At 42.2% G+C, this 16,189-nt stretch overlaps 2 protein-coding genes across 2 annotated transcripts in view; one reads left to right on the forward strand and one right to left on the reverse strand.

The window, feature by feature from the left end:
- The first annotated feature begins 215 nt into the window (after positions 1–215).
- On the forward strand, positions 216–2,780 carry ATPsyndelta (ATP synthase, delta subunit). The gene is made up of 4 exons (XM_065433937.1): positions 216–436; positions 655–808; positions 1,204–1,292; positions 2,580–2,780. Exons 1-4 carry the CDS (start codon positions 302–304, stop codon positions 2,700–2,702), a joined length of 501 nt encoding a protein of 166 aa, XP_065290009.1. The 5' UTR covers positions 216–301; the 3' UTR covers positions 2,703–2,780.
- A 3,989-nt stretch (positions 2,781–6,769) lies between these two features.
- Positions 6,770–16,189, reverse strand: part of rictor (rapamycin-insensitive companion of Tor) — a 75,248-nt gene continuing 65,828 nt past the window's right edge. Inside the window, exon 27 of the mRNA XM_065433938.1 lies at positions 6,770–14,781. Within this exon, the coding sequence (XP_065290010.1) occupies positions 14,701–14,781 (81 nt within the window). The 3' untranslated portion in view covers positions 6,770–14,700. The remainder of the gene's footprint in view (positions 14,782–16,189) is intronic.

A 16,189-nucleotide genomic window follows, 5' to 3' on the forward strand; every position in this document is an offset into this window, starting at 1 on the left:
ACAGAAAGAGTCTTAAAGACGTCGGGTTAGAATTGAGTAAACGCGGTACGTGCTGACTTTTCATTTGCGCCAGTACCGCATTTTTTCAAGGCTGAAAAAAAAATTACTCCATAATAATGTTTACTTAGTGTGATAGTACAAAGGACAGTACTGTTGCAACTACTACAATATATATGTATATATAATTTGTCGGAGTTTGTACTTCATTTGCGGGCAACAGAATTATCAGGGGGCGCTCCGATCGGGTCACCATTTATGCACGAAGGTTATTGGAGTACGCAAACTACATTGAACAGTCAAAATGTCCCTCTTTCGAGCTTCTGTTGGAGCTTGCCGTTATGTTTTTCCAAGAACTAGGTTACTAGCATCCCAATCTGTCCAGTCAAGAACATACGCCGACGGTCAGATGCCGCTCACGTTCGCCTCGCCGGTAGAGGTGAGCCCAGCCACATTGCTCCGCCGACGTTCAGAACTGCTGAAGAGTTTGCCAATACTTGCAAACAGGATTTAACTTCAGACTTCTAGCTAATAGAACTTTTTCCGTAGAGTCTTAAGTGGGAGGCCTCTCGTAATTTGCTTGTATTTGCCTCAACGGGCACGTGGAACGCGGCTAGCTGAATTGCAGTGCGGCCTTTCCTTTCTGCTCCTTTCCAGACCTTCTACAATAAAGTGGATGTCAAACAAGTGGACGTCCCGTCGTACAGCGGAAACTTCGGTATCTTACCGAACCACGTACCCTCCTTGGCCGTGATCAAGCCGGGAGTTGTCACAGTGTACCACAAGGAAGGAGAGTCGAAGAAATATTTCGGCAAGTAACTTTCATTTCCCCCGCTCACACTCGGCTACGTTGCTTACGTGTAGTCACTTTGTAAAATCACGTATATTTACTGCTAAGACAAGTCTGTTGCCCTGTTTAACGCGAGGGCCGCGCACTTGCCGATGCAGCGACGACCTACGTGCATTCCTCACCACCCATGCGAGGTGATTTAGTGCATCTCGAATGTAAATAAAGGACGATGTCCCTTCGTGGAACAGCTGCAATGACAGGAATTAATGCGTGCAGATGTATGCCGATGACAAAATACTCGTGCAAGTTATCGTATCAACAAAGCTTTGCGAATATACTAAGTGTACTGAACAGACAATGTGCAATGAGTTTAAATGATGCACTGACCACAATGCCACGGTGCTCTTATTTTTCAGTGAGCAGCGGAACCATCTCCATCAATGAGGATTCCACTGTCCAAGTGCTGGCTGAAGCAGCAGTTCCGGTCGACCGTCTTGATCCCCAGGTGAGACTAGAATTCCAGAAATCTTAAAAGTTGTGCATCGAGGTTCACCCACGAGTACATGAGCATCATTTCTTGCAGCTCATTGTTTTGATTCGAACCATTGGACAAGCACGAGGCGAGCCAGATCGCAGCTTCATAACAAAGAAAGGGAAGCTCACTTCGTGCTTGCCGGATAGTGAGGCGTTAGTCACTTCATTCATGGGCGTCTTCTAAGGGTGCGACAGAAATTCTCTGGAACTCGTTGTGCTACAGGAATTAGTAGCGTTAGCTCTTTACATATCTGCAACCAGTTATGAACTCCTTGGATGATGGGCTAAGTCTGCATTGGGACCAATCATCTGACTCTTAATTAAACCTAAATTAGCCGTTTTTCTTATTTACTAGTCTAATAATTTGCGAGAATAAGGGGATCTGAGAAGCTTCGCTTTTTATGACAGTTACAACTATTGAAGGAAACAGACTAAGAAAGAGCATAGGTGAAATTACGTTTAATTGAAGTGTAAAAAAGAAATTCAACAAAGACAAATTTGCTGTAGGTGGAAGCAGGACCCACATCCTCTGCATTATACATACGGGGCTTTACCACTTAAGCTACCACGGCAGCCATCCTCCCAGACTGTGTATTTGTGTATGTGTACGAGATCAGCCCTGAGAGCAATTAGTAGCTCAAGGCTTTTTGAGATATTTGCCCCTGTGGTAAAAGCAAATATGAGTAAATAGCTCCATCTTCGCCAATATTACGGAATTTCGAACACATTTTCTGAAATGCCCTGCTTTTATATATGTAAGCTTGCATGTTTCAATTTTGTTCCCTGTCCTTTTAAAGGCGAACTGCAATGAAATTTTGGACTGTGTAAAACGCCTAGTTTAAGATGGTGCAGATATAGAGGAGCCTCCATGCAGAATTTAGCTGCTTTTGCTATTGAAAGTGAAAAACAAAAAATGCTGCCATTACTGCTCGCTAGAAGTGACGCACAACCTCCAAGACTGGGTAGTGCCCGTGGCTGCCTGCGACACACTGAAAATTCTCGAGGGCAACGTGCTGGGACTGGCATCACATAACCACTAACCGCTAGGTGTACACATCGTCTGCTTAGGTGCTGTTTGGAGGCTGCTAATAAGCAAATTCTGCAATTACCAGCCCTGTGGCTTTGTGAAAATTGCTTCAGTGGCATATACTACTTCTTTATAACCAATTTTGTTGTTGAAAGTGAAATTTCATTGCAGTTGGCCTTTAAGTGCTATTCGCAGGCATAGCCCTAAGTGGCAGTGTTTCCTGTCTTGCAGTTGTGCCGAGATGGCCTCAACAAGGCCCAGCAAGCTCTCCACTCTGCGTCCAGTGACACTGCAAGGGCAGAGGCACAAATCGAAGTTGAGGTTCACGAAGCGCTGGTGAAGGCATTGGAGTAGATCATTGCTACATCTGTATTACATTAGCACCTACACTGACAACTTTGTAGGTTTACAATAAACAGCAGTTCCACATTCGTCACGGCACCTTATGCCAGCACTGGGATTAACGTCTGCTTGTAGGATATCGGCTATTGGTAAATTATTAGTAGACAGCATTGGTAAATTATTAGTAGCAAGCATGACGAAAGAAATTTCCAGGTGGAAAACATACAATCAGCATTGACAACAAATCTATCAACTTGTTTTTTTGATGCCTTAAAAAGGGACATAGAGCAAAATATTAAGTCAAGCTGTCAAGCTAGATTGAAAGATTTGGCTTCTGTAATAAGGAATTTATTTGTGGAGAGGATAGAGCTTTTGTACACAAGAACATTGCGAAAATGGAAAATCAGGATGACGCTGCCGGTTGTGGACTGTGGTATTTCTTCTGTGATGTCAGCACTCGCTGAGTCATGGAGAGTGCCATAGAAGGTCACATGGAGATTACATCAGCTCCTCTGTCTTCGCACTGTTCAAATTGAGAAGCAGCGGGACCTTTGGCAGCAATTTTCTGTACAACACAGTGACATACTGGCACGCAGAAAATGGTGGTAGGCTCCTAGATGAATAGTCGTCAACCTAGCTTGACTTAATATTTTCATTTTGAGTCCCTTTAAGGAGCACTGAAGAGAAACGACCTGTCGTGGTTGCTTAGTGGCTTTGGTATTGCGCTGCTAAGCACGAGGTTGCGGTATCAAATCCCGGCCACGGCATTTCGATGGGGGCAAAATGCAAAAGCACCCATGTACTTAGACTTACATGCATGTTAAAAAAGCCCAGGCGGTCAAAACTAATCCAGAGTCCCCCACTACGGTGTGCCTCATAATCCGACTGTGGGTTTGGCACATAAGCCCCATATTTTTTTTTTTAGATAAAAGTAGGGGTTCACAAAACACTGGTGAAGTCATTGCTATACCTGCATTACAGTATGACATACGCTGACACTTTTGAAGTGAACAATAAACTCGGAGCCATTGAAAGAAAGGAGAATGATGCTTGGGCAAATCCATGCCCATCATTCTCACGCCGGCTGAAGTGGAGCTCCCATGGACACTAATCGCAAGTTTTCTCCTGTAATTTTTGTAGAAAACTATATTGGCTATCTAGTGTGCTCGCGTAATGTACAGAAGGCACATGAATGTTGCAAAGTGTAGCAAAGCTAGATTCTTCTCACTTGGTTCTGAAGTGAGAAAAAGAAGCTATACTTACATGCTAGAATGAAGCCCATCTACAACAAGCATTACCATGCAGTTAGTATAGGCGTAGATTAAAGATATGAAGCTCCAGTAAATGCACAATTAACTGCTGCTGAATTTTCAGCAGCGATGACACCAAGAAACTAAACGTTTTGTTCAAGAGCACCATGTTTAATGCCTCCAGCCCAATCTTTACTTTTGGAATGACTTTGGGAATGCACTTCTGGCACAAAATTTTACATCGAAAAACAAAGCACACAGTTACACGTGAGAGTTCTTATCAAAACCATTTTTGGTGTGCAGTAAGCAGTAATTGGAGTTTCATTCAGTGCACCATTAAGTTTCATACCAAGATGAAAAGAGGGGATGACGCATAGTGCGCAAATTTCTCTACCATTTGTCATCTTTTCAGGGACAAGGCACCCTGCATTGACCAGCAATTTCAACAGCATGAATAAGTAAAAAAATTTGGGTACATCTACATTTAGTCAACATTTAGGCAGTAGTAACATGACGATTGTATGAACAGCCATTTTTATTTTTAATGGCCTGAAAACATTATGGTAGGAGTTCGACCCCATTGAGACTACTCATGGCCTACAATAGTATTGTGATGACAGATTTGGTTAAAATAAGATCGGAGGGTCTTTCCATGCTGAAAGGGCAAAATTTACACTAGTATACGTGTCGCCCATCATTTAGAGGTTCGGGAAGAAGGGGGGGAGTACTGCTGCCACAGAACTGAGGGCCAACCCCCTCTAATAATTAAGCCGTGGTTTCACAATAACAAAAAGAAAAAAATAAGCTTGTATTGGTAAAATAAGCCTCGACTCCTGCCCAGACATCCAGAATACACTTTCAGAGCCCCTGTCAAGCTGAGTGACTTCTACTTACTGCAGCATGCACCAGTATCAGGTTTCCCTCTGGTCTACTTACCATGAACCTATTTATTGTTAGCTATTAGCAAAAATCATGAAAACAAGGTACCAAACAGCACAAGAAATGACACCAGGGAGTCCCATATTTTCTTTCTTGCACTTTTTTTTATCATGTACAAACTAGCTTAACACCAATCTCTCCTGAAGTTTATAGCAAAAAACTGTTTACGCTAGTTCGCTTTGTGGTCATGCTTCTTTCACAATGCTTTGTCATTAGGGTGCCAAGAATGAGATTGCAAGTTTGTTCCCTGGACGTATCAAGCATCACAAAGGTATTCTCGTGTCAGATCCAACAGTTATAGTGCTGTTACATTTCACAAATAAAATAAAAACCTAAGCTCAAAAGTAACCAGACTTGCACCTGCAGTGCCTTATGCACCAGCCATATGCCTGGTCTACAAAGATCGGTGGTGGCTTTCCGTTTTTCAACTATTGAGTGCCAGCTGAGTATTGTAGGTTGCAATCATTAATTTACAGTAGTGACACTTAGCCAACTTGCTACGCAGCTAACATATTGACAGGCTCATAAGAATATGCAGTGGCATACAGGCATGCAACCTGCTGCAAACATAAATTCTAAAAATTGCTGTGCAAAACATTTATGCAGCACAATAAGCAAGCAGAATTCTGTAAACATTGACCCTTCTTGGATATGTCTTTCAATTAGATTGGATTTTGACCTACACCAGGTGCACAAAGTATTTGAGCACTTAAGGCAGGATGATCAACAATATTTCAGACGATTCGACATACTTGTTCCAAAATGTTGTAGTCTCTTTTGTCATTCTTTAAATGACTATTAAATAAAACCATCTTCAGCCTCAAGTACCAACATCAATTACTGACTGAATTTGGGTTCAACAGTGGCGACAAGCTCAAACAGGATATTGCGTGTTGATGTCGGGCAGTGCTTCTACAATAACAGCCTTTAGCAAGTTTTTATCAACGTGCATCTGTTTGCTAGTCTCCCTCTCAGTAGAGCCCACTATACATAGTGGCGTGCATGTTTTGATTCGAAACTAAGGACACTACATCGAAGGTACAGTGGTCACAGAAATTCACAACCAGACAAACTTGGGTTGCGCAGGTACTGTGGGAGCAAGGAAGTAAATTACATAGGGCTGACGCCTACTGCCACCATGCCCAAAAAGCTTGAAAATGCCATCGGAAGCTGCTTGGCAATTGCCATAATTGGGTTTTCAAGGTTCTCACTCATCATGACCTCCACCTCCTGCAGAAACTCAACCACCTGTATGGCCACTGGCATCACTTATTACCCTGAAAACAAAGTGGTTCGTGACATTTCAAGGAGGTGGCGATCTCCAAGCCAATGCAGTTGGCATGGAAAATACTGGGGCATTGCAAGGCTTCATCTCGTGCATCATACTGAACGCTGCTATCCCAAAATAAATGTGCTAGATAGGTGACAGGAATTTGTGAAGACGAAGTAAAGTGCTTAAACAGATAGAATGTTAATGTTTCGGACAATTCGAAGCTGTGTTCTCCAATCCCTCGTGCGCCCAGTACATACATTTTTTCACCTCATTAAATAGATACTTGCTATGTTGTATTAATATATAGCCTCAATTTATAAATTGCAGTATTTTTTTTTTGATGTACTTGTTTGAGCATACTAGCCTCTTTGCAATGCCTGTAACTTGATACATGTGTGAGTGAGAAAAATCCACACATGCACATGCCAACTTCTTCAACCATTTCGCCGTTCAGTTTCAAATAGTGAAACTTCAAGCTGAAGTTTCACTATTTGCACACCCTTAGTATACGTCGTATTAAAAAAAAAAGATGTCAAGGCATGTTCCGCTGTACAATGAAGCAGCAATGAACTCCAGGTCTTTAGCATGCAAGATGAAGACAACACTCCCAGTCAAGCTGGTTTTACTAAAATGGAAGTTTTAATATTTACACAGGAGCTTTTCAAACAAGACTATCATTTGATATGTTTAGGAGGTGAGAAAGTAAACCAATACCTTTCCACATAGGCCAAAAGAACTACTATATTTGGACCTCCACACACATAGGAAAATAGAAATATATTTACAGCTCTCGTTCTGGAAGTCAATGTCGCACTTGGCAGGGAAGGCACATGAAACCAAAACCCTAATGCAGGTTACTTATTTTTCACTTGGGAACAAGGTTTCTTAAAGTATAGTCTCAGTTTACCACTATGCATTATACGCCAAATAATTGCAGCAAATTACTAGGTTGTCTAACAAACATGGTGTACAAGCTGAGCAATGAAGCACATTACCTGCAGATGATTTCAATGCAATTTTTCCTTTTAGGCTCTCCCACTTCTTTGGTCACAGATAGCAAACAGGGCTACATGTGTCTGCTGTCCTAGCTACTATATGTTTGCACATATGTGCCCCTGCCCCACACACACACAATTTACAGCCCTGTGAAAAAGGACAAATAAATCTGTACAAACAATGCTCACACTTTTATATAAAAACAATGCCGCACAATCACCGGCATAAATCCAAGCTCCACAAAGTTTCATATGCACATATTCAATCATCACCACTCCGAGTGTTGTTCCACGTCGAAGCACAACACAGTTTCAGGGCAATGAAGAATACTGCCACAAGGCAAATTTTGCTTATGAAAATTTTTTAAACTCATATTCTATGCGTATATAGTCTACATGAAAGCATATAACCTGTCCACCTAAGGACACTCTGTCATAGGTAAGAAATCGAACAAGGGATTCAAAGGCTGGAGCTAACATTTCGACAATGGGACCTGTCTTCGTCAAGGAAAGCCAGAATAAGTTTTGACAGGTTCCTTTGTCAAAACATTAGCTCAGCTGGAGACATTCACCATTGCTCACTTCAAGATTCCATCTTCCAGTGAACCTGTTTTGTTAGGATTTCTGTCATAATAAGTTGCACAATATCACTAGTCACTGCATTGACAGCAGAGCTCAAACAAATGTGACAACCAAGTTGAATTTGACTAATCCACTATTGCCGAGGACACAGGACCATCAGCCTAGCTAGAAATATGCCACTACATCTATTTTACTGTGAGTGAGCAACAGCTTGAACAGTACAGAAAGACTCGGACATCAAAAGTGGATAAATAATAAGCTACCCTGCACACTTTGCATGAATGTCAGTTAAGCACTGCTCAACGTATACAAGGTTGGACACACTAGATTCTGTTAGGATTGGAAAAAAGATATATACCCACAAATTTAACAATCACACATAGCTGTCCATTCGTAACTGTGAGGTCCTTAATCTTCTTTTTTTAGCAAGATAAGCTACAACTGATGCATGTTAACATCAAACTCACGAGGAATACTTATTTCCAGCTTCAAAGTTCAATAAAGTGCAGTTCAATACACCTGCGCCATCCACAATACATGCTACTGTATTGTCTTCTGCACTGTGCGTACAATGTTGAACGTGAACCAACTACATACCTACCAACATTTCAGATTTTATTGTGACATGCCCAATTCTCACGGCTTGTTCACGATTTCCCTAATAACACTAATATTTTTAAGACATTAATTTGTGTCCAGTTTGGGAAAATTGACCTCAAAAGATTATAAATTCAGTCGCTGACAGATTTTTCGGATCAAGATTTTTCTGACCCACTCAAATATATTTCAACAAACCCGCAGTATTGTGATCCACTTCAGGTATATCCACTTCAAGTATGTAAAGGAAACAAATTTTGGCTGGCATTACGTGAACATTTCACAGACCTTATGAACACTTCTGCTTGTCTGCGCGCAGATAATTCTACAGCCTGTTCACAGCGTCTTTACATAACAAGCCTACGATTTCAAAAATAGGCAGTCACAATCTTGAGTAGCAAATTTTTTTTATGTAGTACTTGTCCCCAAATTCTAGCATTTTTTTGCACTAACTAGTATTTTTCGAGTTGTCAAGGTGTGCAGATCTGAAAATATCCAAACTTTATGCACTGCTCCAAATAGGGCCATGACCTTCTTACAGATATCCATCCAGCCACACTGAAACAATCTTCTGTGGCCGGAACAGCAACGCAAACAACTGCACTCTCGATAATGCATTTTTCACGAATACCTTTTCTCAGTTACATCACTGAAGCCGACCCCCACGATAGTAACAGCATCCAACATTTCTTTGTGTGGTGCTACAAAAAAGAAAAAAAAACCCACACACAGGAGAAAAGTAGACTGTAACCACGCGCACTGGCACCAACTCGCTCACCGAAACTTTCATGTTACCAGAGTAACAGCACATTCAGCATGTTCATGCAATGAATTTTCCCAGCAACTGCATTTTCTTTTTTAGATAGGGGCATGCAAGCAGGCTAGTTTGGTTTGTCATGATTATAAGTTATACAGTGTTGTCCATACACTCTGTATAACTTGCGTAATCATGCATTCTCTTTTACTTCAGTCTTGTCTGGGAAATATTAGACTGGTTCTGCTGTATCTAATACACAGCCACTTCTGAAGTGACCAGGTATGCTACTCTGGACACTGTCAAATTCCACCACCTCTTGAGACAATGACAGAGGGCATAGCCGCACTGTCAACCAATGAGCTGACAAAACTGCGAATTAAACAATATGGCAGAACTCTACAATCTCCAGAAATGCACCCCTGCTCGCTATACTCGTGGACAACTTTCTGTGGTGATGAAGGAAAAGCTACAGGGACCAAGCTTGTGCAGAACTATGCCAAGTAGGTTGGCAGGATTTGGCAAAATTTTCTATATTTCGGTTTCTCAGAACAGATAGTGAATTAGTGTAGCTTGCCACCTTGCCAAAATATGCAAGTCTAAAGCAGAAAAAAAAAATTTAATTTAGCACTGAGTGATGTACTTTACACCCTATTCAACATACTAAGTGCTGCAGTGAATGAAATAATTATTAGGGCTGTGCTAATATTCTGCAATTTCAAATACAAATCAAACCATTTTGGATATTCAATTTGTATTCTATTTGGGAATTCACTATTTAACATTGTTGAATTTTCGTTCCTGTTCAAATAAAAAGGATAATGCCTTGGGGGAGAAAGGCCAGTGAAAGTCGTGAGCATGGAGTAAGACAGACAGGAGCGCAGACTCTACCACCATGCAACGCATTCACGTGGGGGCCAATCATGAAATGCGGATGCCGGGCGCGTAGCTCACTTCTCTGCTCTCCCCCACCACTACCTAGCACTCCCTAGCCCAGCTGACTACACTCCTTGCCAAATGCCATCTGCAGAGGCACATGGCAACCGCACTACAGCTTGCTCCCATTTGTGCACGCGTTATAGTAGTGGAGAACAGGGGCACCGGAAGCCTGGAGCTGGCATGGTGGCTTGCGTCGAGCTTACTGCGTGCTAGAAACTCAGGCCCTCGGTGTCTCAATTCTACAGCGATCGAACACAAAATTATATGCGCACAAATAAAAAAATGCAAATGAACATATGCCCCTGCTCTTTATGGACGTATGCAAAGCATCTGTACGTGTCCCTATAGAAAGCAGACGAGAAATAAAGTTGTGCAAGAAGACACAGCAGAAGTACACAATTTTCACGTCCGAACGTCTGCACGGATGTGGAGGTCATGTGCTATGTATTTTTCAGGTTTGGAACATTGTTCAGTTTCTGTGCAGCATGTTTAATCATGTCCAAAGTGTCGATACTCATGCTTGAAATGGAAGGACAGAACAGCAATTGATAGCGTTTTGTGCCCCATTATGAATCCAGGTACGGCAAAGGACAGAAGTTTTCTCTCTTCGGAGCACCATCTGATCCACAGCTGCTGCAGCAGTGGTGACAAAAGAAGTTCCTGGAAGCAATCGATTGATTGAAGCAGCACCTCCCTTCGCATTTTCCTCCCATGGGTAGTGCTGTCTGGCAAATGCACTGTGAACCAACGACAGGTGTTTTAGGATCTGTGAACGAGCAGAGCCGGTGCCTCCTATCTATATTACTTCATCAGGAGTGTTTGGAGTGATTCTACTGCGGGAGAGCCACAGTCGTTGCTTGAGGCATCAATTCCCGAGTGAATGCAGATGACAGATAAGGTCTGCTCAATAAGTTCCTATCATTAAATAAGAGTGCGTCACATTTAGGCAGCCTAAATATTCCGTTGTCTCGATTTAGGCAGTCTCACCAGACCCGTTAACACAACATACAATGCTTTAGCATCGCACTTCTCTCTTTAATCAACAAATGTGCATGTGGTGACATACCGTTCCCTTGTTTCCTTACTGTCTTTGTCATGGTGCCCCAGGAAAGTGGAAGCAGTTGTTTATAGATGCAAGTTGTCCAGTTGTGAATGGCCCTAGGTGCATTAGCCAAATAATGCAAATAAACCTTTTCTTTATGAAGCTGGTTTGACGCAAACATTTTTATATTATTTCACTTTACTTAGAAATGAAAAGAAAATATTCGGTGGTCGATTCAATATTTGAAGGTAATTTTGTTTTGGGTATTTCACTATTTTAACACCTATAAGGATTATAATGGTTATCTCATCTGTTCAACAGCTCACATAAATGTGAGTTAAACTGCGGGACTGTTCAAGAGCACTTAACCTCTGTAGATTTCCCTTCACCGCCGCAGATGCCATGGGCGTATAGTGCCATTTCATAGTCGTGCCCATTGACATACACAGCACCTTGAATATCAAGTGCAGGCAAGTCTTGGCCATTAAAGTATAAACCCCACGCAAGCGATTTTTTGCGCGACAGCGACAAGCGACGCGATGGAGATGGCTGTCGCATTCACTCGTCGCCCAGAAGTCAAACTCCAAGCGAGCGACCACTTCACGTGACATCTCTCCAGTGTTGCCGGTATTAGGGGATCGAGTTAGGGCCAAACCTGGCGTGGCACTTGCTATAATTATTTAAGTCGATTTGTTTGGCTGTACAAAGCAGCATAAAGTCTTTCAGAAGGTCTTGTAATGGGTTTTGTTAACATATCAAAATTTGGTAGTTTGCTCGTTCCGTTTGTATACTGAGAAGCGTGCACGTGCGCAAACCAGTAGTACGTCACTAATATACATCCCGTGCCGGCTGCCTACTATTGGCTAGTCGCTCATAGCAATTCCGGGCGACGAGCGACGAATTCTAGATTTGCAGAAGCGATGGCCCGATACGTCACTTGAAGCCGTCGCTTGTCGCTGTCGTGCACAAAATCGCACTCATGGGGTTTATACTTAAAGGGCCAAAATATAGAATGGCAGACTATTCTTCCAAAACACTATTTGAATTACTCCAACAGACAAACACAGATAACTATCAGAGTGAAACAAAGGCAAGGCCAAGTCTTTTTTTAACAGTTCACACCCAAACCATCGCATCAGTGGCATCAGAGTGACTTCTCAGATTTCATGGTATATTTTTCTGCATCTAAATTTTTACTGTACAGTAAAAGTGTACAAAAGTTGTAGTAACGAGTCATTACTCGCATTAGAATAAAACATAATACTTCACTGACAAACATTTGACTAGTGCCAAGCAGATACTGCCAATATTTGACATGGTTAGTTGAGAAGGAACTTCAAGGTGGCTTTGTAAATGTAAGTGTAAATTAATCTACCAATATAGCCTAGGTGAATAACTGTTTTTGCTGCCTGATGAAAGTCCTCTAAGTAGCCATTTCTGGCCCTTTCATCTGCCCAGGGAAGGCAAAGGACTTGAGCTAACCAAAGTCCTTGTTATAATTCGGCAGTTTCAAAATGCATCAATAATGCAGTGGGCTAGCCAAAATTTTGAGAATTCTTTAACTTATTAAAATTGTCTGAGTTTTAATAACTGTGGGTCTGCTGTATGCCTCCATGATGACCAGACACATCTTTATGCTAAAATATTTGCATACAATTTCCAACTGCTCTTGTCCCCCACATGGGTAAAAAATATCACGTGCAAAAGAACATGTTCACAGTTTCTTCAGCAGTAAACGTCTACCCCTATATAACTTAGCACTTTTTTCTATCTTGGTGATACATATAAACCAGCAAACAGACAACAAAAAGCAGCACTGACAAGTTCCACTATTTTCATCAAATGTAAGTAGAAATAAGCTACAACAATGCAACACACACACAATAAAAGAACAAAAGAAAACACCTCTTGTAACCCAGAACTAACACACCGGCTAACACTACATTAGAAGAATCCCCACAACAAAGAGAACAATAAATTTTTTTCCATAAATACAAAAAGTCAAGCATGTTTACCAATGTATACCAGCAAAAGGCACACCTGGGTCTATTTACATATGCTGGAAACCCTTTACATATTTACAGGCATCATGTACTGGTAACTGTAAGAGCACCACACCGGGATAAGAGAAACAGCAAACCTGAGAACAATTCACAAACAGCTTGGCACATTTTGAATTCTTGGTTATACAGTGACAAAAAAGAAAATTACAAAAAAAAGAAAGACAAGTCACAGTTACAAGTTGCTATTCATCCTCGCTCACTTTCTTATTTTAGTGTCAAAGTGCACACAGTTAACTTACATAACAACATGAAAGAGATACCGTATTTGCATAAATATAATGCAGCTACAAATGTAAGTGCACCCTCGCTTTCGACTAGCAGGAAAATATGGAAACACCACGATAATACAACTCGTGATTTTATTCTAACTACTTTAGAAGAACATTTTCCACTTACTACTATTCTGTTTATCGCTCAGATTTCACAACAAGACTGCATTTCTTTGATTCGCATTAGTTAATAAAATACTTGGCATTGTACAGAAAAAAGTAAAGACTACCATTTATATTCAAGAAAAGCCAGGTAAACTACAACTGCCAAGTGTTTTACTAAATGATGCAGACCTAGAAATGCAGTGTGTTGCAAAATTTCAGTGATAAACAAACAGGGGCACAAGCAAAATCTTTATAAAAATTGTTAGCATAAAAAAGCAAGTCACTGTAATGCAAACAAGTTATGCATAATTCAACCATATCTGCAACCTTCGAAGTCCATCCACCTACATCACCTCAAGTTGAGCTCTCACTATTTGCAGACTTGAATCTTCTGTCACTGATACAGTGACACCCACTTACCCACTCAGCTTATTTGCATGATGGCTGAGATTTCTGCATGCGGTCGCATATATATTCAGAGCGTGTTCCTGAATATGAGGTGCTAACTCAGTCTGTGGTAACTCTGGCCAAAGATTAAAGAAAAGCTTTATATTCAAGCAAATACGGCATGTTCAACACCCCCTGTTCTTTTCCTTGCCTATCGGCGTGCAACACACAAGTGCAGCTCCACCCTCACAGTACTACTCTAGCAGTACCTAATTCAGCTCTATTACTTGGCATCCCAGCATGATACTTTGCACATAGTCAAATTTCAATACCCCACCCCCATTTTTACGTCTTACACAAGCGTTTAAACAGGCCCCAACACATACTGTGTCTATGGAATAAATGCCACAAACATCTGGGCCTCTCATCAACAAAGCAATGTGCACCTTAGGAGTGTCAAGTTGCTGCTTAAGAATGCAATCACTGAGAAGATTACGACAATGCTTTGGCTTATTTCAGCAACACTGCACTCATCACAGTTTGAGCTAGCACTTCTCTCACTTGGCAGCCAGACTTAACTTGCTAAGCTCGTTGCAGCTGTCAGGCATTAGATCACGAGTCATCTGTCTTCACATTTGGCTTGAGATGACTTGATTTGGAGACATCTTGCATCTGACATCGGTAGATTATTTTTTTTACACACTGAAGGAATACACAGCGAAGCTTGACCATGATGTCAGCGACAGTGGTGCCGACCCTTTGCAGATGCCGAGCTTCTGGTGCCGCAAATCATGTTTTGGTCAAAGGAGGCTCTTTTAAGCCTCTGATTCCTCCTTAGGTGGCATTACTACAACATGTGGTATCCTTAGGATACATTCTGCCTCCTCAAAAAATTGCTGAAAGAAAAGAAAGCATCAAAGCAATTGCCGATTTTTAAAAACGTGATTACATTTCAGGTCTTTGAGCACACAAATAGCTATAACTTGGCATCACAAATTATCATAAATTTATATATCAATAAATATAAATAAATCTAAATGTGAACAAGCGATGTCAACTGTGAAGATGCTAGACTCTCGCACATCCCCTGAGCATCCCCTGATGTTATTTTCCTCGCATGGCTCTCGCATCTCCTGTAATCTAGCTTGCCTGCATAGCTGGGCGCCTCCAGCAGTCAGTGTAGCTGCAGATTAGTACGAAAGTGGCCGCAAGTGTTGCGCTGCTAATGCCACCCAGTGGCGGGGTTACTCGGGTGCACGCGGGAGTAGCCCGTTCCTCTTTTCCTTGCGGTCGGCCAGTTCCGTGGACTTTCCGCGTGCTCACCAATCGTTCGCGGGACTGTCCTGCAAAAGCCTTAGGAGCAGGACATCGGAATGGATGAACACGATTGTTCGAACACGCCACTGTTCGCATGACCATACACCCGAACGCAGTGAGTTGGACTTCCTCAATTCGTCAGCACCCATCTATTGGTTGTGATTTGGCTAGCTGGCATTGGTGTAGGAAAGGTGCAATAAGTGCTCTTGTGACGGCTCGCACTACTGTGTTGTCATTCCTTTGTCCCAAGAGCACATTTGAGAGCCCGCATCTGGCACCCGACATTGGGTGCCAAATGTGGGAGGTACGCATTTGGCTAGGGCTGAAGGCAAGCTCCAGCTCTTGCCACACACATTCGTTCCGTAGTACTCCCCAACCCGTAATGTGTGCAATTGCAGCTACGTTGGGTTCAGACAAATAAGGCAACCAGCAGTGTCAACTCTAGGAACGTTTAGTGCTGCGTGCAACAAGTAACACTTGCAGAGGGAAAGTCAACACTGTAATAGGTAATAAATAGGCTTGCCTCATTGCGCATGATAGTTGGGCAACAAGGTCACCCACGGGTCGTGGCAGGTATCGATCTGTTAGGTCGTTGGTCATATTCGAGGTTTGATTCCCCGGTGACACTCTTTCACACCTTATTACCCTTGCGAGAGGAATGTCATCCACGCATGTCAAATACCTTTCCTTTTCCCGCGAGTTGGCATGGGAGGGAGGAGGGGTGCGCACGTCGTGAGAGCAAAGGAGATCCAGGAGAGGGCATAATGCGCCTCTCGAGTGTCTACGCTGGCTCTCGACGCATCCGCAACGTGAAAACACAACAACATGACTACACGGGAGGAAACTGGCACGTGTGCTCCCCACAGAGCTAAAACATGTTTTGTGCTTCCAGTCTTATGCGCATTAGTGACAATAACTACATATTCAAGCTACCATGCACACAAACAACAGCACATTTAAAGATAAGCTGCTTGGCCACTGTACATC

Source organism: Dermacentor albipictus, chromosome 9, assembly GCF_038994185.2.
Source record: "Dermacentor albipictus isolate Rhodes 1998 colony chromosome 9, USDA_Dalb.pri_finalv2, whole genome shotgun sequence".
NCBI lineage: Eukaryota > Metazoa > Arthropoda > Arachnida > Ixodida > Ixodidae > Dermacentor > Dermacentor albipictus.